Genomic DNA, 21,776 nt, shown 5'->3' with positions numbered 1-21,776 from the left:
GGGTAGGTCATCAATATCTGATCAGTGGCAGGCACCTTAGCCAACCAGCTGACCGAAGAGCCTATGGGGCTCAAGTAAATATGACTGGGATGCAGTACCGGGGACAGCCAGAGCCAAACATATGGTGCTATCCCTTTTTAATATTAACCCCCTGTCTGTCTTCAGTTTTCAGGTCTTCAGAAAGCCTTTGGAGATGCAGTGCTGAAATTTGAGCCCTTCGTCCTCCATGTGCAGTGTCGTAGGCTAGAGGATGCACAGCTGCTGGTAGGGTTCAAGAAAGAAAATATACCCATTGTCGCATTTACATTGTGCCTATACAGATGCAACAGAGAGGAGTTTGCCATTTCGCACAGATTATTGTAATCTCGCAATGTTTTTGGCTTTGCGTCAGACCTCAGGTGGGAAGTTTGCATCAAACCCCTGTCCCTCTAGTGGTGCCAGGGTCCATGGTGCTGTGATACTTTTGCTGGACTTTCACCTAATGGGACGCTGTTCAGACCCCTCACTAACCATCCTATCAGTATGCCAGCTGTGTGAGTAATTCTAGTGCATAAGTGAAACTATTCATTAACAAAGCTCTGCTACATCTGTACTTACCTGTAAACCTATGTGTATCTGGCTCTGTGATCTTGTTGGCAGGTACCTTTTAACCCTATACCTCTTGTTTCCTACAGCACAGTGTTGCCATTAATTCAGGGTTCAGAAATTCCGGAATTACTGTTGGCAAGAAGGCGAAAATTATTATGGTGAGCGTCTGTGGGCGGAAGATGACAGAAGGCAGCAACTGTCACACTCATTCCTAATTTTTTTGATAGGTCAGCAGTATCTTATCAGTGGGGGTTCAACTGCCAGCACCCAAGCCCATCTCGGCTATTTGAGGGGGCCGCAGCGCTTGGACGTGTGCTGTCGACTCTTCGTACATTTGCAAGCAGAGCGCCAAGCTTTGTATTGCAGCTCAGTCTCATTCACTTGCATGGGACCAAGTTGCAGAAAGGCCATGTGACCAACGGACATGACGTCACAGGAAGAAGAAGAGACGGCAAAAATCACCTGAATGCTTCTGCCGCTTCCAGCAGGATATTTGCAGGGGTGCTGGGAATCAGACCCCCACAGATCAGATATTGATGCCCTCTCCTGAGGATAGATCATCGGTATTTGTCTCAGAAACCCAATTTAAATGAAGCATAGATAATGTTACACATATACAGATTAAATCATTTTTCCCAGTAAAATCGGCCACACAGTGTGAAAGTGACCCCTCAGAGCAGCAGAATCTCCTCGCCATCTAATGATCTATATATCACCTTACTTAAAACATTGCTTTTTATTGATATATACTTAAAACAAAATCCCACTAGACAAACAAAAATAATTAAGACTTGAAATCGAAATCTGCTTTGGTTCCAAGGTACTAGTCGGAATCGAAGCCGATTTTTGTTTTTAAAGTGGTTTTCCACTTTAAAAATCAACTACTAAAGTAATTCAACAAAGTAAGGCTACTTTCACACTAGCGTTCTGCTGTCCGCTCGTGAGCTCCGTTTGAAGGGGCTCACGAGCGGAGCAGAACGCTTCCGTCCAGCCCTGATGCAGTCTGAATGGATGCGGATCCGCTCAGACTGCATCAGTCTGGCGGCGTTCAGCCTCCGCTCCGCTCGCCTCCGCACGGCCAGGCGGACAGCTGAACGCTGCTTGCAGCGTTCAGGTGTCCGCCTGGCCGTGCGGAGGCGTGCGGATCCGTCCAGACTTACAATGTAAGTCAATGGGAACGGATCCGCTTGAAGATGACACCATATGGCTCAATCTTCAAGCGGATCCGTCCCCCATTGACTTTACATTGAAAGTCTGAACGGATCCGCTCAGGCTAATTTCGCACTTAGAAATTTTTCTAAGTTATTAATGCAGACGGATCCGTACTGAACGGAGCCTCCGTCTGCATTAATATGATCGGATCCGTTCAGAACGGATCCGATCAAGCGCAAGTGTGAAAGTAGCCTAACATGCGACTTCGCGAATAACTTACTTCGGCTCATGGGAGCCCATACATTCTAATACTGTATGGAGACGGATTCCGTGCAGTATTATTCGGGAGTTTTGAACGAAGGGACTTCTGATGAAGCTTCGCTCAACACTAGTAATGATATATACAGGGGAGCACCCAGGAATTTTGTCTAGGGGGGGTCCGAAAGGCAAAAAAATGTGGCATGTGTAGTGCGCTGTGCTAATTAAATTTTTCAAAGCCCCCTTTATATTTAAAAATGCAGGGAAGGGGTGTAGTGTGTTGCGCTGATTCTTTTACTTGGCGATTCTAAAAGCTCTGTAGGAAAATAACAAATTTTTTGGCCCCCGCCCATTATTAAAAGCCCCTCCTACATATAATAGGCCACTCCTAACAAACACAGTACAGCTGACATTCTATAGTTGAGGCCTGTCTCTACACATCATACGGAGCGAGGGGGAGGTCTGTCCTGGCTGCACTGCCTGCTTCACATTATACAATAGACAGCCGGCTACAGCCAGGACGCTCCTCCGCTCTCCTCCCTCCCCAGATCCTGCTCAAGGCCTGTGGTTTCCCCCACCATCTGTCACCCGCCCGTGGCCTGCTGCCCCCCTTGACCGTCCTCACCCAGCTCTGAATTCTCCTTCTGCAAATGGCAGGGGGAGGAGCCGGAGCATCTCCTCTCCTACATAGCGCCCCCTACCTCTTACATCCAGTGATGTCACCTTTGTTGTAGACGTTCTCTTTCCTCATCTTCTCCATTCAGACCAGACCGCCATGATGATTTTTCAGCCATCTCCCATCTCTGCAGAGATTAACAAACAGACATTAGTTTCCCACATTTCCATCATCTTCACATCTTCTGAACAACCTTTCCTGTCACCCCCAATACTGTGCCCGCTGGGCCCCCAATACTATACTGCAGAAACAGTCCCCCTGGAAATACTACTACCACACAGATAGTGCCCCCCTCAACAATTATTGGCACACAGTGCTCTAAAAAAATAACTGCGCCCAGACACTAATAGTATAAAGATAATGTCCCCCAAAAATTATTGTGCTAAGCTGATACTGTGGCAGGGTGCCCCCCAAAGTAACAGGGCTCCCCAAAATAGAAATAATTCTCTGCCAGAGCACACTTAGTAGTAATAATGCCCCTATAGTGCCCATACTAGTAATCATGTTCCTCATAGCCCCCCAGTATTAGCAAAGCTCCGCATAATACCTCTTAGTACTAATAATTCTCCCTACAATATGACAGTACATGAAATACCCCCGCTTAGTGCCCGCTGTTGAGCTAATGTCCCCATAATGTATGCCAGTATAAAATACCCCTATATAGTGCCCCAGTAAATGCCCTCATAGTGCTCCTCTCCCCCTTCCCCATAGTGTCCCCCATAATATGCCAGTAAAAAATGCCCCTTCTAAGTGCCACCATATACCCCAATAGTGCTCCTCTCCCCCATAGTGCCGCTCTCCCCTATAGTGCCTACCATAATGTGCCAGTAAAAAAATGCCCCCTTAGTGCCACCAGATGCCATAATGCCCCCATAATGTTCCAATAAGAATAAAGGCCCCTTTAGAGCCCCCACTTCCCCTTAGTGCCCCCAAATAATGCCCCTATAGTGCCACCAGATGCCCCGTAGTGCCATTCTCCCCTATAGTGCCCCCATAATATGTCAATAAAAAAAAGCCCCTTTAGACCCCCCAGATGCCCCCATAGTGCTCCTCTCACCCATGGTGCCGCCCCATAATGTGCCAGTAAAAAATGCCCCTTCAAAGTGCCACCATATGCCCCAATAGTGCTCCACTCCTCCATAGTGCCGCCCTCCCCTATAGTGCCTCCCATAATGTGCCAGTAAAAAATGCCCCCTTAGTGCCACCAGATGCCATAATGCCCCCATGTGCCAATAAGAAAAAAAGACCCCTTTAGAACCCCAACTTCCCCATAGTGCCCCCAAATAATGCCCCTATAGTGCCATCAGATGCCCCATAGTGCCGTTCTCCCCTATAGTGCCCCCCATAATGTGTCAAAAAAAGCCCCTTTAGAGCCCCCATAGTGCTCCTCTCCCCCATGGTGCCCCCCAAATAATGCCGCTATAGTGCCACCAGATGCCCCCTAGTGCCGTTCTCCCCTATAGTGCCCCCCATAATGTGTAAAAAAAAAAAAAGCCCCTTTAGAGCCCCCATAGTGCTCCTCTCCCCCATGGTGCCCCCCCCCATAATGTGCCAGTAAGAAGTGCCACCCAAAAAAAAAGTACCACCAGATGCCCCATAGTGCCGTTCTCCCCTTTAGTGCCCCCATAGTGCCAGCTCCCCCCTCCAAAAAAACAAAAAAATACACTGATACTTACCTCCATCAGCAGCGATGCAATGCAGGCTCTTCCGGCCTGTGTCCCTGCTGTGTGCTGCCCGGCTCAGGCGGCGTGATGATGACATCATCCCGCCGCCTGAGCCGGCCTCTGATAGGCTGCAGGCATTAGTGCCTGCGGCCTATCAGAAGAACAGGGGAGGGACACATCTCTCCCTCCCCTGCCGCAGCACAGCACAGGCATCTGTATCGCTGTCCTAAGGACGGCGATACAGATGGATTAGATATGGAGATGAGCGCTTCCACAATGGAAGCGCTCATCTCCTAGTACTCCTACTGCCCCCCCGCCCCCCCCCCCCCCCACTTCCGCCGCCGCAATTACATCCAGGGCCGCGCCGCCTGTGGTGATCGGCGGTGCGGCCCTGAAGGATTAAAAAAATAAAATTTGGGCTGGTTGTTCTAGGGGGGGGTCCAGTAGGTGCGCCACTGGATATATACAGTCACTTCTAGAGGGAGCTCAGGAGCTTACTGCATATAAATATATAGATAAACCACTAGAGGGAGCTCAGGAGCTTACTGCATATAAATATATAGATCAACCACTAGAGGGAGCTCAGGAGCTTACTGCATATAAATATATAGATCAACCAACTAGAGGGAGCTCAGGAGCTTACTGCATATAAATATATAGATCAACCAACTAGAGGGAGCTCAGGAGCTTACTGCATATAAATATATAGATCAACCACTAGAGGGAGCTCAGGAGCTTACTGAATATAAATATATAGATCAACCACTAGAGGGAGCTCAGGAGCTTACTGCATATAAATATATAGATCAACCAACTAGAGGGAGCTCAGGAGCTTACTGCATATAAATATATAGATCAACCAACTAGAGGGAGCTCAGGAGCTTACTGCATATAAATATATAGATCAACCACTAGAGGGAGCTCAGGAGCTTACTGCATATAAATATATAGATCAACCACTAGAGGGAGCTCAGGAGCTTACTGCATATAAATATATAGATCAACCACTAGAGGGAGCTCAGGAGCTTACTGCATATAAATATATAGATCAACCACTAGAGGGAGCTCAGGAGCTTACTGCATATAAATATATAGATCAACCACTAGAGGGAGCTCAGGAGCTTACTGCATATAAATATATAGATCAACCACTAGAGGGAGCTCAGGAGCTTACTGCATATAAATATATAGATCAACCACTAGAGGGAGCTCAGGAGCTTACTGTATATACAATGAACTCCATAATAACCCAGCATGCATTGAGCTCCCTCTAGTGGTGGCTGTAAGCAGCCAGCAGGTTTTATTTTAAATCTGCCTTTATGCAGGGGATTTGGGACTCTGTATCAGACATATGAAACTCTGATCACTATAAAGAAACATTAAGAAACTATAAAAGCTACAATTTCTGGGGGAATTGTGTAAAGTGTTCTTGCCTCCACCAGGAGTCTACAACTGCAGTGGGTGGAGTAACTGGGTGGAGTGGCTTGAGTAACTGTTGTGTGGCTGGAGTAACTGTGGAAAGGATGGAGTGGGCAGAGTAACTGTGGAGTGTTTGGATTGAGTAAAGGTAGTAAACATTACTCTAACCAATTGATCAAAATTAAAAAGTGCACCTGGCAAGCTTTAGGGTACTTTCACACTAGCGTTTTTCTTTTCCGGCGCTGAGTTCCGTCCTAGGGGCTCAAATCCGGAAAAGAACTGATCAGTTTTATCCCCATGCATTCTGAATGGAGAGTCCGTCCTTCAGGATGTCTTCAGTTCAGTCTTTTTGACTGATCAGGCTTTTCAGAAAAACGTAGCATGCAGTATTTTTACCTCCGGCCAAAAAGCCTGAACACTTTGACTGAACGCCGGATCAGGCCTTTTTCCCATTGACTTGCATTAACGCCGGATCTGGCGCTGTGTGTTCAGTCAAGACGGATCCGGCTTTTGCATGTTAAACCCGAAAAATGTGAAAAAAAAAAGTTAAAGTCCATAAATGGCGGATCCGTTTTTTCCAATGCATTTTTTCATTGTGATCAAAACCCTGATCAGGATTCAAATGTAATCCGTTTTCACACGTTTTTCCGGATCTGGCGGGCAGTTCCGGTGTCGGAATTGAACGCCGGATTAAAACAACGCTAGTGTGAAAGTAGCCTAATAGAGTGAGAAATTCATTTCAACTTTTATTTATTTCTTTAGCACATTTAATAGTAATGTTGTTGCCCAAATTGCTTCAGTTACATTAAAACATACATTTATAAAAACATTAGCAGCCGATTTGTGTAGGTGGGCTTGAAAATGAGGGAGTGTGGCAGTTTAGAAATCATGTCCTGATTTTTCAGCTCACACTCTAGCTTTTGTCACTCTGCTGGCTGCTCACACACCTGGGTTCCTATGGCAACTCACTCTATAGCAAGGGCAGAGAAGAGCGGTTAAAACAAACTGCTACAACTTGCTCACTTCACTGCCGGTTGCCATCTTCCAATTTTGTAGTTTAAAAATTATAAATGCTACAGCAAAGAGCTTTATATTGTGAGAGTCACAAGACCCAGACCTACATTTTGATGCATAGTATGTCTCTGAAATATTAAAAATGAAGGCACAGTCGCAGTTTAGAAATTGCCCTTCAAATATGAGGTGGCTAGAGTGGAGTTTCAATGAATGTCAATGGGCGGCGTGAGTTGCAAACAAATGGTCATATTGTGAAAACTATCAGGACTATGGCTTAGTTAGTGGCAGCAGGGTAGCTGAACGTTTTGATATAAGATTTGTGTAGGTGAGCTCCAAAATGAGGGAGTGGTGACAGTTTAGAAATCATATTGTAGATGAAGGTCGGCACTGCTAGAATGGTTGCGGTGCACGTGTCAGTAGGTGGGCGTCCCAACGTGCAATTGAAAGAAGGAAGACCGGCACTCGCGATGGATTTTTCAATGCGATTTATTCAGTCACTTATTATAGCATAGTGACGCGTTTCAGCACACACTCGTGCTTTCTTCAGACTTTCTGGTCTGAAGAAAGCACGAGTGTGTGCTGAAACGCGTCACTATGCTATAATAAGTGACTGAATAAATCGCATTGAAAAATCCATCGCGAGTGCCGGTCTTCCTTCTTTCAGTTTAGAAATCATGTCCTGATTTTTCAGCTCCCACTCTAGTTTTGAAAATTCCGCCATTCATTCCTATGGGACCAATTCCGCCACAAAAATGCTGATATTACGTGAACCATTCGGCCAAACGTTCCACAAAGTAATAGCACACCAATCGGGAACAATCCGCACGTTTCGGTATATTACTGTCTATGTAGTGTAAAAACTGTGGGAGGAGTTAGGGTGGTAAATTTGGCTATAATAATATATACAGTCAGGTCCATAAATATTGGGACTTCGACACAATTCTTACATTTTTGGCGCTATACACCACCACAATGGATCTGAAATGAAACAAACAAGATGTGCTTTACCTGCAGACTGTCAGCTGTAATTTGAGGGAATTTATATCCAAATCAGGTGAACGGTGCAGGAATTACAACAGTTTGCATATGTGCCTCCCACTTGTTATGGGACCAAAAGTAATGGGACAGAATAATAATCATAAATCAAACTTTCACTTTTTAATACTTGATAGCGAATCCTTTGCAGTCAATTACAGCCTGAAGTCTGGAACGCATAGACATCACCAGACGCTGGGCTTCATCCCTGGTGATGCTCTGCCAGGCCTCTACTGCAACTGTCTTCAGTTCCTGCTTGTTCTTGGGGCATTTTCCCTTCAGTTTTGTCTTCAGCAAGTGAAATGCAGCTCAATCGGATTCAGGTCAGGTGATTGACTCGGCCATTGCATAACATTCCACTTCTTTCCCTTTATAAAACTCTTTGGTTGCTTTTGCAGTATGCTTTGGGTCATTGTCCATCTGCACTGTGAAGCGCCGTCCAATGAGTTCTGAAGCATTTGGCTGAATATGAGCAGATAATATTGCCCGAAACACTTCAGAATTCATCCTGCTGCTTTTCTCAGCAGTCACATCATCAATAAATACAAGAGAACCAGTTCCATTGGCAGCCATACATGTACACGCCATGACACTACCACCACCATGCTTCACTGATGAGGTGGTATGCTTAGGATCATGAGCAGTTCCTTTCCTTCTCCATACTCTTCTCTTCCCATCACTCTGGTACAAGTTGATCTTGGTCTAATCTGTCCATAGGATGTTGTTCCAGAACTGTGAAGGCTTTTTTAGATGTCGTTTGGCAAACTCTAATCTGGCCTTCCTGTTTTTGAGGCTCACCAATGGTTTACATCTTGTGGTGAACCCTCTGTATTCACTCTGGTGAAGTCTTCTCTTGAATGTTGACTTTGACACACAGACACCTACCTCCTGTAGAGTGTTCTTGATCTGGCCAACTGTTGTGAAGGGTGTTTTCTTCACCAGGGAAAGAATTATTCAGTCATCCACCACAGTTGTTTTCCGTGGTCTTCCGGGTCTTTTGGTGTTGCTGAGCTCACCGATACGTTCCTTCTTTTTAAAGGGTTTCTGTAACCCTGCAAAACTCATTATTTTTTTTTGGGATAGTTAGATTGCTCATAGTGCGATATAGCAGAATATAATGCTCTTACTTACTTTCATGCGGCCGATTCTTTATAAAAAGAACTTTTATAATATGTTAATGAGGGCTCTACCAGCAAGTAGGGCGTCTACTTGCTGGTAGCTGCTGCAGGAATCCGCCCCCTCGCCGTGTTGATTGACAGGGCCAGCCGTGATCTCCTCCTCCGGCCGGCCCTGTCAGTAATTCAAAAATCGCGCGCCTCGCGTCATTCGGCGCAGGCGCTCTGAGATGAGGAGGCTCGTATCCTCAGCACTCCCTCAGTGCGCCTGCGCCGATGACATCACCGAAAGAGAAGACGTCATCGGCGCAGGCGCACTGAGGGAGTGCTGAGGATACGAGCCTCCTCATCTCAGAGCGCCTGCGCCGAATGACGCGAGGCGCGCGATTTTTGAATTACTGACAGGGCCGGCCGGAGGAGGAGATCACGGCTGGCCCTGTCAATCAACACGGCGAGGGGGCGGATTCCTGCAGCAGCTACCAGCAAGTAGACGCCCTACTTGCTGGTAGAGCCCTCATTAACATATTATAAAAGTTCGTTTTATAAAGAATCGGCCGCATGAAAGTAAGTAAGAGCATTATATTCTGCTATATCGCACTATGAGCAATCTAACTAGCCCAAAAAAAAAAAAAGAGTTTTGCAGGGTGACAGAAACCCTTTAAGAATGTTCCAAACAGTTGTTTTGGCCAGGCCTAATGTTTTTGCTATCTCTCTGATGGGTTTGTTGTGTTTTTTCAGCCTAATGATGGCTTGCTTCACTGATGGTGACAGCTCTTTGGATCTCATCTTGAGAGTTGACAGCAACAGATTCCAAATGCAAATAGCAAACTGGAAATGACCTCTGGACCTTTTATCTGCTCATTGTAATTGGGATAATGAGGGAATAACACACACCTGGCCATGTAACAGCTGAGAAGCCAATTGTCCCATTACTTTTGGCCCCTTTAACAAGTGGGAGGCACATATGCAAACTGTTGTAATTCCTGCACCGTTCACCTGATTTGGATGTAAATACCCTCAAATTACAGCTGACAGTCTGCAGGTAAAGCACATCTTGTTTGTTTCATTTCAAATCCATTGTGGTAGTGTATAGAGCCAAAAATGTTAGAATTGTGTCGATGTCCTAATATTTATGGACCTGACTATGTGAGATAACAGTAAGTTGTCTTTCCATGCAAGAACACTTAATTAATGTTGAGCTTAAAATTGAGGATTTCTTAGGCCGCTTTCACACGGGCGAGTATTCCGCGCGGATGCGATGCGCGAGGTGAACGCATTGCACCCGCACTGTATCCGGACCCATTCACTTCTATGGGGCTGTGCACATGAGCGGTGATTTTCACACATCACTTGTGCGTTGCGTGAAAATCGCAGCATGCTCCTCTTTGTGCGTTTTTCACGTAACGCAAGCCCCATAGAAGTGAATGGGGCTGCGTGAAAATCGCAAGCAAGTGCGGATGCGGTGTGATTTTTCACACACGGTTGCTAGGTGACGATCGGGATGGAGACCAGATCATTATTATTTTTCCTTATAACATGGTTATAAGGGAAAATAATAGCATTCTTAATACAGAATGCATAGTACAATAGCGCTGGAAGGGTTAAAAATAAATAAATAATAATTATAATTTAACTCGCCTTAATCCACTTGTTTGCACAGCCCGGCTTCTCTTCTGTCTTCATCTATGCTGTGCACAGGAAAAGGACCTGTGGTGACGTCACTGCGGTCATCACATGGTCAGTCACATGATCCATCACCATGGTGATGGACCATGTGATGAGCGCAGTGACGTCATCAAAGGTCCTATTCCTCAAAGAAGAAGACAGAAGAGAAGCCGGCTGCGCGAACAAGTGGATTAAGGCGAGTTAAATTATTATTATAAATTTATTTTTTAACCCCTCCAGCCCTATTGTACTATGCATTCTGTATTAAGAATGTATTATTTTCCCTTTATAACCATGTTATAAGGGAAAATAATAGCAATCTACACAACCTTGAACCTAAAACCAGAACTTCTGGTCTGGGTACCACCTTCAGTTTTTTATCACGCGTGTGCAAAACGCATTGCACCCGCGCGATAAATACTGAACGGAAAGCAATCGCAGTCAGAACTGACTGCAATTGGGTACCTACTCGCGCGGGTTTGCCGCATTGCACCCGGGACGCCTCCGGAGCCAAAACGTGACGCCCGTGTGAAAGGGGCCTTAGAATTTTCCATTGCCTGTACTTGTGTCTGTGTAGGTTGTGAGCTCCTCTTGTGTTGCAGGCCGTCCGGAGTACTCATTGTCTGGAAGTGCCCTTGAGTCACAAAGCGAAGTGTCTGGTGAGCGAAGAATATATTGACTTCTTAGTGCAAACTGCAAATCAGAAAATGGAGGAGAACAAGAAGCGGATCGTCAGGTGAGGCTAAATACAGCCATTAGATTTGCACCTCCTACCTCGGGCGGTGTACCAGTCAGCTCTGTGGCCCTGCAGCACCGGGGTCTTGAGGATAAGTCGGTCCATGGTGATATTAGTTCATTGGTGTCTAAGATGGGGGATTAAGTTGGGGTGACAGTTACAGCGCTGCCTCCCTGGTCATCCTGTATGGGGCTGCCGGAGATAGCAGAGCGCTGTGCTCAGTTCTGTTTTCTATTTCTGCAGATTTTACAGTTGCCTTCAGACTGCCCTACACAAGAGAAACCACGTAAGTGACGCAGAAAGCAATCAGACGTCTGTGCGCCCGGTATATACCCGCCGGAGGAGGAAACAGTACAAGAGGAGAGACGCTGACCAGTGTGAGGACTCTGTGGATGACGAAGAGACCAGTATCCCATTATTTCATGATATGACTCTCTAATGTGAACACGGTAACAAATCGTAAACGGGCAACAGCAAGAGCGGTTATAAAAATCACGACCTTTTATTAATGCGCATAGCCTTTCAATTCTTCCTATCTCCAGCAGGCGGCACTGTGCCACAGGAATATGTTAGGGCACTTTCACACAAGCGTTAAACTTTTCTGGTATTGAGGTCCGTCACAGGGGCTCTATACTGGAAAAGAACTGATCAGTTTTATCCCCATGCATTCTGAATGGAGAGCAATCCGTTTAGGATGTCTTCAGTTCAGTCACTGTACAGTTTTTGCTGCGGTATTTTCTCCGTCCAAAATTCCGGAACACATGCCGGATTTGTCATTATTTTACATTAAAATGCATTCATGCCGGATCCGGCCCCAAGTGTTTCGGAAAAACGGATCGGGTTTTGCAGTCTGCGCAGACCTTTTAAAAATGTGAAAAAGATAAATACCGGATCTGTTTTTCCGGATGACAACCGGCGAGACTGATCCGGTATTGCAATGCATTTGTGAGATGGAGCCGCATCCGAATAAGTCTACAAATGGTATCCTTTTGCATACAGATTGTCGGTTTCGGCAGGCAGGTCTGGCGACGGAACCAACAACGCAAGTGTGAAAGTTCCCTAAACCTGCAGAGAACATAACTGCTGCGTATGTACAGATGTAGCAGTGCTGAGCTTGTTGTTATCCTGATCTCACTATGTGTTTTCTAATGACAAACTCAGCTCTGTGAATATGCCATGTAGCTGGCTCATGTAGGGTTTTAAATTAATTGATCTTTTTGAAAAAAAAGTACCGGTATGCAAAAATCAGCAAATGAGATGAGCTGTATCTTGTAGGGCTGAACTTGTATTTTTTTTATTTTTTTTTAAATAAGAATAAACTATTGGTTCAAATAGTTACTTCTATAAATTCCTAAATTTTCTGGTTTAAATCCTAACCTTTTGTTTATTCAAGGATAAGAGGCTGCATAGGTTCCTGGTAGCCGCTTATCCCCTTTTGCTCACGAGCACATTTAGCAGCAGGGAAGGCTGATAAGTCACCAAGCAAGTGATGATGTCCGTCTGCTGAGCTTTTTCCATTGTGTGGCCACAGGGGGGCGCTGCTCCACTCCGTCAGTGAGAGCCTTGTGTTTATAATCAGCCATGACGCTCTGCTGGTTCTGTCCCAGGACTAATACTGAAGGTGCCGACAGACCCCATTGACTTATAATGGCATTTGTCAGGTTCTGACAAGGCATCTGCCGTTACAATGGGGAACATAGCGGAGCCAACAGGGCCTGCGGTGCGGATATGAGCAGATCCTTAGTGATTTTCTCTGAATAATTAAAAAAACTTGAATATTATTTTGTAGATTATCCTCTATGAACTTCCAGAGCTGCATTCACAATTCTTCCAGGTGCTGCTGTGCTGATTTTTCTCGCAGATTCGTCAGGTTTGTTGCAGTCCGCAATGGTCTCCTTCATCTGAATGGGTAGAAATCCTTTTGCCATATGCTTACGCTGCTCGCCCTCTGCCCGTTCATTTATAGTACTGTAAGCACTTTTTGAGGGTCCGGAGTTGCTTGCAGTCTCACTTTTGATACGATTTGAAATGCCTTTGTGACATCTACAGCAGAAAGACTTCATACAATCTGCATATCTTTACAAATTAAGCAAAATTTAAGTGTGGATTTTGTGGGTTATATGTGAATTCAACCTAAAGTTTTCCCTTTAACTTCAGTTGGACCAGACCGCTCCCCCCCTCCTCATCTCTGGGGGTGCTAACTGGTGCAATCTGATTTTTGCAAGCTCATACAGACCTGGATGTGCACCCAGAATACGGACATGTTATGCTCCTGTGAGACCAGCTGAATGCCGTGTTCACACACGGCAGGAATGACGTAGAAATCCTGCAACTGTCCTATTCTTATAAGCAAGGGTTGCAGAAATCCTCACCAACGTGAAGGCACTTTATATTCATCTATCTACCTGTAGGTTCCCGCCGGTGAGAAGTAGTGTCGAGCGAACTTGTGTTTTTAAGTTCGGCGTCTAAAGTTCGGGTCATCGAAGTATCCCGTTATTGATTCTAAATTCCGTTTTATGGTCGGTGGTAGCGGAATCCATAACGGGATACTTCCATAACCTGAACAACGAACTTTAGACGCCGAACCTAAAACACAAGTTCGCTCAACACTGGTGAGAAGTAATTTTATATTGATTTAAACATTGATGACCTATTCTGAGAACAGGTCATCAATATCTGAGCGGTGGGGGTCCGACTCTTGGCACCCCCTGCCGATCAGCTGTTTGGAGAGGTCATGTCATCTTCCTCAGTCCATCAGTCGCATGGTTTTTGTGCAGATCAGTCCCTTTCCAGTGAATGGGATTGAGCTGCAATACTAAGTGCAGCCACCATACTCTGTGTGTAGTATAGTATGAAGAGGTCGCGGCTCCCATCCACGCTAGGGGTCGCTGGGAGTTGGCACCAATCAGATATTGATGATCTGTCCTGAGGATGGGGTCATTTAATATTTAATGGTCATCTGTCAGCAGATCTGTCCCTATGACACCGGCTGACCTGTTACATGTGCACTTGGCAGCTGAAGGCATCTGTGTTGGTTCCATGTTCATATGTGCCCGCAGTGCTGAGAAATATGATGTTTTAATGTATGCTAATGAGCCTCTAGGAGCAATGGGGGCGTTACCGTTACACCTAGAGGCCCTGCTCTCTAAGGAACTGCCTCTCCCTCTGCACTTTGACAGGGCCACACGTGGTGATATTTACAATGCCTTCCAGTTGCAGAGAGAGCAGAACCTTTAGGTGTAATGGTGACGCCCCCGTTGCTCCTAGAGGCTCATTTGCATATAAAAAAACTTAATTTTTCTCAGCGATGCGGGCACATATGAACATGGGACCAACCCAGGTTTTCAGCTGCCAATAGCACATGTAACGGGTCAGCCAGTGTCACAGGTACAGATCTGCTGATGTCCTTTAATCTGGCGCATACCAGGTCCTGCTAATTTCAAATGCATCTACATTTTAGTGCACAGAACTGCAATATACAGTCTGATAATCCAGCACCGGTCTGGTCCTAACAATGTTGGCTAAGAGGAATTAAACTGTATGTGTATATGATATTACTGTGCTCGACAATCCTTTGCAGTTGCTCTGTAGATCCCCCCCCTCCCCCCTCCACAAGGGCATCAATGGCCCTATTCTGTTCTGAGGGGCACTTGGCTTTGTTGATCTTGGCGTGACATTCTGGTAGGGGGATACAGTGTAGGCCATATCCTTCATCTTCCTGTACGGCCGGGTCCTTTGTTCTAATTTCAGATGATTTGCAAATCGTTTCCACCTGTTTTGGTGCACCTGATGTAAATCTTAATCAAGTTAGGGGATGATAATGCCGGGGGTGCACTTACTTTCTCCAACCAAGCTAATTGCATTTCTGTTGAATAAATAATTGCAGAATGCATTCTGTGTACGAGAGATTAGGTCACCTTAATCTACTGATTGCGCTGAGCTGAGGATCAGATATCCGTACAGTTAAACCCGTTAAGATTGACAAGCTTCCTTCCATCACTGCCCGAAAAATACAAGAACACAGCATGACATTCAGTGAGGACCTCGCGTCTGGTCTTAGTAAAGTGGAGCAACCATCACGGTGATCCTTCAAGGAGGCACAAAGCTAAAGTCGTTGGGTAACCTGCCTGATTTTGAGGCTACAGCCACCTACATAGCAGATATTTTCATTGCATCTAAAATAAAGCAACTTTGTATACAGTCCTGATTTAAAATATCCTACTGTTTTTTGTTCATACAGCTCCTTTGTAGACCTTTGTCTCCATGGTAACAGACTACAAATAAAACTTGTGTGTAGTCTGACTCTGCCTTTATGTCTTAGGATGCATTCACGCAGCCCTATCTGTTTTGCGGTCCGCGGATCCGAAAAATACGGATAAAGGCCTCATTGAACAAATGCCTATTCTTGTCCGAAAAACAAACAAGAATAGGACGCGTTCTGTAATTTACAGTTTGGACAGCACACAGTTGGCATCTGCAAAAAATTAAATAAAATGCTAGTTAGTTCACAGAGGTGTAAGTACCTGTAGTACAATGGGATAGTCTGGCTGTGCAATGCTGGGCGATGTCCGCTATAAAGCAGGATTGTGAATGCAGCTTTCAGAGGTCTTATTTTACATATTGTTTTCCCGTTACCCTCCAAGGCAGGGCAGTCTAAAACATAACAGGAGCCGCATAACCTCTTGCCCTGTGTAACAAAATATTTCTTGTATTGCTGTTGAAAATGGCTGCTCCAAATTAGTTATCTCCTGGACCTAACTGCCAGAAGCAGCAGTCAGGAGCCTGTCTGCCATAGGGAAAAAAAACACAACAGAGATCTCGGCACAGAAGTGGTCAACGTGGGCTATCTCACCATAACAATGGAGAGTGCTTGGCATTTACATGATCCAGTGAAGTTGTAGAATGGTGCCACCTGGTGTTCAAGGGTGTATAACACTGTGCACCTCTACCTAATGAGTTGGGTGTTGGTGGTCACACATGCTCAGTCACTCTCCCCTCAGCCAGGTTCCTACATAGTGATACTCTGTTAATAGAAATAGCTTTTTGCCCTGCTTGTCAGGGATAGAGCATAGCTTTTGCTGTAGCATGGCCATAGAGCTAAGGAGACTTCTTCAGTGAAAGAAGGGACTGTGTTGTCAGATGCCAGAGGGGGAAGGAGACTTTTTCTGCAGAGGAACAAGCATGGACTATGTTGTCCACTGCCAGAAGGGGGAGGAGACTGATTCTGCAGGGGAAGTAAGCAGGGACTATGTTGCCAGAGGGGGGGGGGGGGAGACTGATTCTGCAGGGGAAGTAAGCAGGGACTATGTTGCCGGAGGGGGAGGAGACCGATTCTGCAGGGAAAGTAAGCAGGGACTATGTTGCCAGAGGGGAGGGGGGGGGGGCGGAGACTGATTCTGCAGGGGAAGTAAGCAGGGACTATGTTGCCAAAGGGGGGAGGAGACTGATTCTGTCCAGATGCCACCTGTAGCACCACAGATTGGCAGGAGCAGCACCAAGAATTAAAAAATGATGAAAATAATATTTTTTAATGCTGGTTTCAAAGAGAAAATAAAGTAGAGGTAGTACTATGACTGGGAGTAAGGGAGCTGTTAGGAAGGGTGCTCGCCTTTTCGTTGTTGTGAGATGTCCTAACTACAATAGTGGAATATAGGAGTATGACCTCAAGCCGGTTTGCAGATCCTTTTGGTGGACCGCCGGGTGGTATCACTAGTGCTCCAGGTGTCGGGGAGCAGGCACCAGTTCTGTCAATAAAACAGACCATCCTCATGTCTTAATGCAGCCATTAACAGACTCGTGAGCAGAGATACTCGGGAGAATTTCCTACACACCGACAGTTCACTGGAGTAAAGAAGTAAAAAGTAGCCACGGTGATTACAGCCCGCAGCAATATCAGGAATAACATGGCGTCCTACGGAGACGCACTTCAACGCTACTTCCTCCACTCTCCCCAGGTGCTACAGCCAAGATGGAAGACTTGCTGTGTAATTGCTCGCAGGACTCCTTAAGGACGGTTTCACGCGGCCATACTGTGGCCTCATTTGAGATTTCCTGTAGCAGGCGTAAAACCCGGACCCTCCAAGGTTCTACTGAAGTGACCTTAGGGGTCTATGAAGGATGTGTAGTCTATAGCGAATGGCCACCGTTGGGGAGATGGTGTTATCAGCCTAGATGACAGGTTAATACTGAGCAAAAAATCTGTCGGCTGGACATTTTTACAAACCCGTGCTCCATCGTGTAGGTCATACACCCCAAAAATGATACCAAACCAATGCCCGAGTAGTGCACAAGACCTCTTTATCACAAAAAATTTAATTGATCCTAGCCTTCAGATCCTAAAAATTCAGACACAGGAGGAAAGTACAGCGGACACATAACAGAGCATGGCTGGAAGAAAACCGTGTCTCCATCGTAGTCTTCTTTGCACTGGCAGTCAATGGTGCAAGTGCATTGCAAAAAAAAAAACACAATACAGTTGCCATGATTGGGCTCCAAACCCCAGAGAACCAATTTTAGGAACCACTGATATAAAGAAGAAGAAAAAAATAAGTCAACCCAATCTGAAGTTCCACAGTCTACCACTAGGTGGCACAATGTAACGCGTTTTCAGCCTCCAGCTGCAATTAACCGTTGCTGTTGTGTTCATTTGCTGCCTGTAATAAATGTTTAATGGTAGTCTTGTTTGTATTATGGCGTATACTGATGAAATTAAAGATTCGGAATGCACATACGAGCCCGCGGTGTCCGGTTACAGAGGGAAAGTGTGTAACTTAAATATAGCCGGCATGTTTTTTGTTTTTTCACGAGGATCTAGATGATAGCCCAGGAATGCAAGCGCCACATGTATGTATGGACCTAATCATGGACGTCACGTGTGCTCCTCTATGGATGTCTGCGGAGGAAGGGCCCGTCCTGACCCCTCTGAAGTGGAACTTATGAAATCTAATAACTCAACATTTGATTAACATGTTCAATTAGCGTTGGCCGTAATCGGCTGTCGGAGTGCAGCAGAAGACGACGGTTCCTTTAAGACCATGTAATAAGTTGCATGTGTGTTTGGATACTCGGGCTGTTGACATCTTCCCCCCCAAAATATGTATCAGTAGAGTTTCCGCCTTGGCGGTATCTGGAACCACTAAAGCCAGGCCGTATAGATTGTGTATATTTCTATATTTTTTGTTTAGCAGCAGTTTTTGCACAATAAATTCCCAGAACACTAACATTTATCTAGTGTTTGCAGATTAGTTTCGTGGTCTGTTCAACTTGTTTATTTTGCTTCGTCTTTTTCAGTTTAGTTAAGGGCTCCCTGGTTAACGTAGAATTTTTTTTGCTGGTTGCAACCTCCTCCCGGCTGAGGGAACGGGACACCGCCAGCTTTGGAAAGCTTAGATAGGGGCCATTAAGTAAAAATAATACATAAAAATGTAACGAAGCAAGAAATGCGCTGGGCGAGCTGGGCCGGTGGAGGAGGGAGGGGCGGGAGATAGGTGTCCATGTTTGTTCCCGTTCACTTTTGGGAGGAAACAGTTGCTGACAACATTGTCTGGGTGGCTGGTTGTCAAATTTCACCCTGCTATGAAATTACTCGGGAGGGTTCAGCATGCATCGTGTGCGGCGTGGATTTATATTATTAGCCTTATTATGTGCTGACGTCAGAAAATGACCTATTGTTTATCTCATGTTAAACATACTTTTAAAGAATTTTTGGTAGTTATTTTAAAATTTCCAAAAATTTCCATGTCTATATCTGTGTATATATATAAAAAAAAAAATCCAATTTTGCACTGGCCACTAAGCGCTCATGCACACGGCCGCCGCCCGGCTGTTCCGTGCATTGGGGACCGCAATTTGTGGTTCCCAATGCACAGACAACATCCATGAGGTTTCCTCAGACGAATGCAGACCCATTCAGCTTGATCCGTCCGCACCGCAAAAAAAATAGAATATGGTGCGGAGACACAGGGAGAAACGCCACGGAAGCACTCCGTAGTGGTTCCGTGCCTCCATTCCGCGCCGCACCTTCAGGAAGTGAATGAGTCCGCATCCGTGATCCACAGTACACAAACTGTATATTGTGGGCCCGCTGATTGCGGGCCTGGCCGGGACACTTTCGTGTGCATGAGCCTGACGTCTGATAATAGGCGCCACTTCTTTGGTCTCCACAGATCACTTTTCAACAGTCATTGCATTATCATCACAGGCAGGATTAGAATGACTGATATTATATGATAGATAGATAGATAGGTAACACAGGATAGACCATTTATAATTGTTGATGTCGCAGCTTTTCTACTCCTCCTCCCTGTACAGTGACCTCTGCACAGGACAGGCCTAGAAAACTCAATGAGGTCCCCTCCTGTCCATTACATCTTTGGGCCATGGTGGTTGCTGTAAAGCATATCTCTAAATCCTGTTAAGAACAGCCCAGGCAAGATGGCCGACCCCATAATATGTTAAGGAAATAGTTTAAAAAAAAAATAAAAAATCTGCAATCGGAACATTAAAAAAAAAAATTTCAATGTGTTGTTATTTGGTTTTAACTGGCAAGAAAAAAAACCATTTTGGTGACATTCCCTATAAATGACTATTTCCTTATAATTCGTTATTACCAGAACCGACCCCATTAGCGGTGGCAGCCAAAAATGACAGCAAGTCCGCCAGTGAATTTCTAAATGACTTGGGGATCCGCTCTATAGACGGTGCAGTATTTTAACCACCAAACATGGAGAAGGAAAGCCACAGGGACAAGCAAAGGTCTTTTTAGAAATACATTTTTTATTGGTAATTTTTTATATTATTTTAGTGATAAAATGTATTTATTGTTCTGTAAAGTGGATTTGACTTCAAACATGCAATTGTGAATTAAATGGCTGTCATGGCCCATAAACAGGTAGGAACTAGTGTTAGGGACCACTCAAATAGAGGCGACCTTGACGCGGTGAGTGGCTTATTACGCTTTGGCCAAAATGTACACCAATGTCTCATCCAGCATGGAGGCAAATTGCTGGATGTAGAGTGCGATCACATTTGTATTTTTCGTTAAAAATAAAATAAATCTTTTTTTTAATTTATTTTTTACAATGCCTTGTAGTATGTTCTTGTTCTGATCTATGAGCACATTGCACACGTATTGCGGTGGTCTATGAACTATACATGATTGACTCTTTCATTACTGGTATATGTTTTGTCATAGTGTTCAGTTTACATCATCCATGAGAGGCCGGGGCGATTGTGCACGTCACTGGGAACAAGGGCTAAAAACGTAAGTGCAAAGTATTAGGGACTATTCAGACACAATGAATTTCTTGCAGAAATTTTCAGCGAAGGTCCTATTCATCTGAATGGTGCTTGCAGAAATCCATGCACGTGATGCAGAATCAACCCCATTACAATGTACAGGTACTGATTCTTAGGGCTTGTTCACACGACCATGTGAAGCCCGTGCTGTGGTCCGCAATGCACGGGCACCGTCCGCGGGGCAACCGCATGGAGACTGTGGACACATTCACTTGAATGGATCTGCGATCCCTCCATTCCGCAAAAAGATAGAGCATGTTCTATCTTTTTTGCGGTGCGGAGGCACGGAACGGAAACCCAGGAAGTAGTGTTCCGTTCCGCATCTCCGGATTTGCGGACCCATTGAAGTGAATGGGTCCGCATCCGTGATGCGGAATGCACACAGAAGAACAGTGCCCGTGTATTGCGGATCCGCAAATGCGGTCCGCAATACAGCAATGGGCAGCACACGTTCATGTGAACGAGGGCTTAGTTGAAGAAATTTCTGCAACAAATCTGCCATGTGTGGACTATACCCGGGCTCCGTGGGTGCCATATACCCACCTATAGGAATGAGCACAGACAAGCCTAGAAAAAAGGGCCCTTAAAAATAGGGAAAATATTTTGATTGTAGTCCTAAATAATAAGTGAACCCATGAAAGCCTAAATCAGTCTAGTTCAATGCATTAATATTTTTGAGCTTTCATGGGTTAACAGCAGGATTCACTGAAATCTCAAAGTAAAATAAATAAAAAAATGCAAAAATTATGAAAAGTGAAAATGAGTTATCTGTGAGCTGGTCTCCGGCTGAGCGCTGGGATTTTAAGCAGGTCCTTGACAAGTTTGAATTGGGAAGCATCTTAAATATAGATATATGTATAAAATGGAGAGCGATAGAAAAAAATATATATTTTATATCCCTGATGTCCCTGCAATGTGCTAATCTCTCCTGAGGGAGATGTTCAGTCCTGGAGCTGGAAAAACAAAATGTGTCTTCTTTATAACGACATGGATTTACTGCAGCTTTCTTTATAATATTGTTGGGGATTTTTTGTTTTTTGTTTTCTGTTATTTTAGATATTAGTGGAATTATAGAAGAAATTTGGTTTTGGCATCTTTCATTCAATGGCGCCTCAGGTAGGCTTAATATTTTATCTTTTTTTTAAATATATATATAT

The 21,776-nt window shown here is 45.1% G+C and overlaps 1 protein-coding gene across 7 annotated transcripts in view; it reads left to right on the top strand.

The window, feature by feature from the left end:
* The window catches only part of TYW3 (tRNA-yW synthesizing protein 3 homolog), a 28,626-nt gene extending 16,708 nt beyond the window's left edge, over positions 1 to 11,918 (top strand). For 6 of the 7 annotated variants that reach the window (XM_040408605.1, XM_040408600.1, XM_040408601.1 and 3 more), the window contains exons 4-7: positions 166 to 264; positions 675 to 746; positions 11,189 to 11,322; positions 11,566 to 11,918. In XM_040408605.1, coding sequence (XP_040264539.1) covers positions 166 to 264; positions 675 to 746; positions 11,189 to 11,322; positions 11,566 to 11,761 — 501 coding nt within the window. In that variant the 3' untranslated portion in view covers positions 11,762 to 11,918. The remainder of the gene's footprint in view (positions 1 to 165; positions 265 to 674; positions 747 to 11,188; positions 11,323 to 11,565) is intronic. The other variant, XM_040408607.1, reaches the window with a different exon arrangement.
* Positions 11,919 to 21,776: the final 9,858 nt, after the last annotated feature.

The sequence above is a fragment of the Bufo bufo genome, chromosome 9, assembly GCF_905171765.1.
Source record: "Bufo bufo chromosome 9, aBufBuf1.1, whole genome shotgun sequence".
NCBI classification, from domain to species: domain Eukaryota; kingdom Metazoa; phylum Chordata; class Amphibia; order Anura; family Bufonidae; genus Bufo; species Bufo bufo.
Note: the sequence above shows the minus strand (reverse complement) of the source record. Positions and strands in the feature narration are given on the sequence as shown.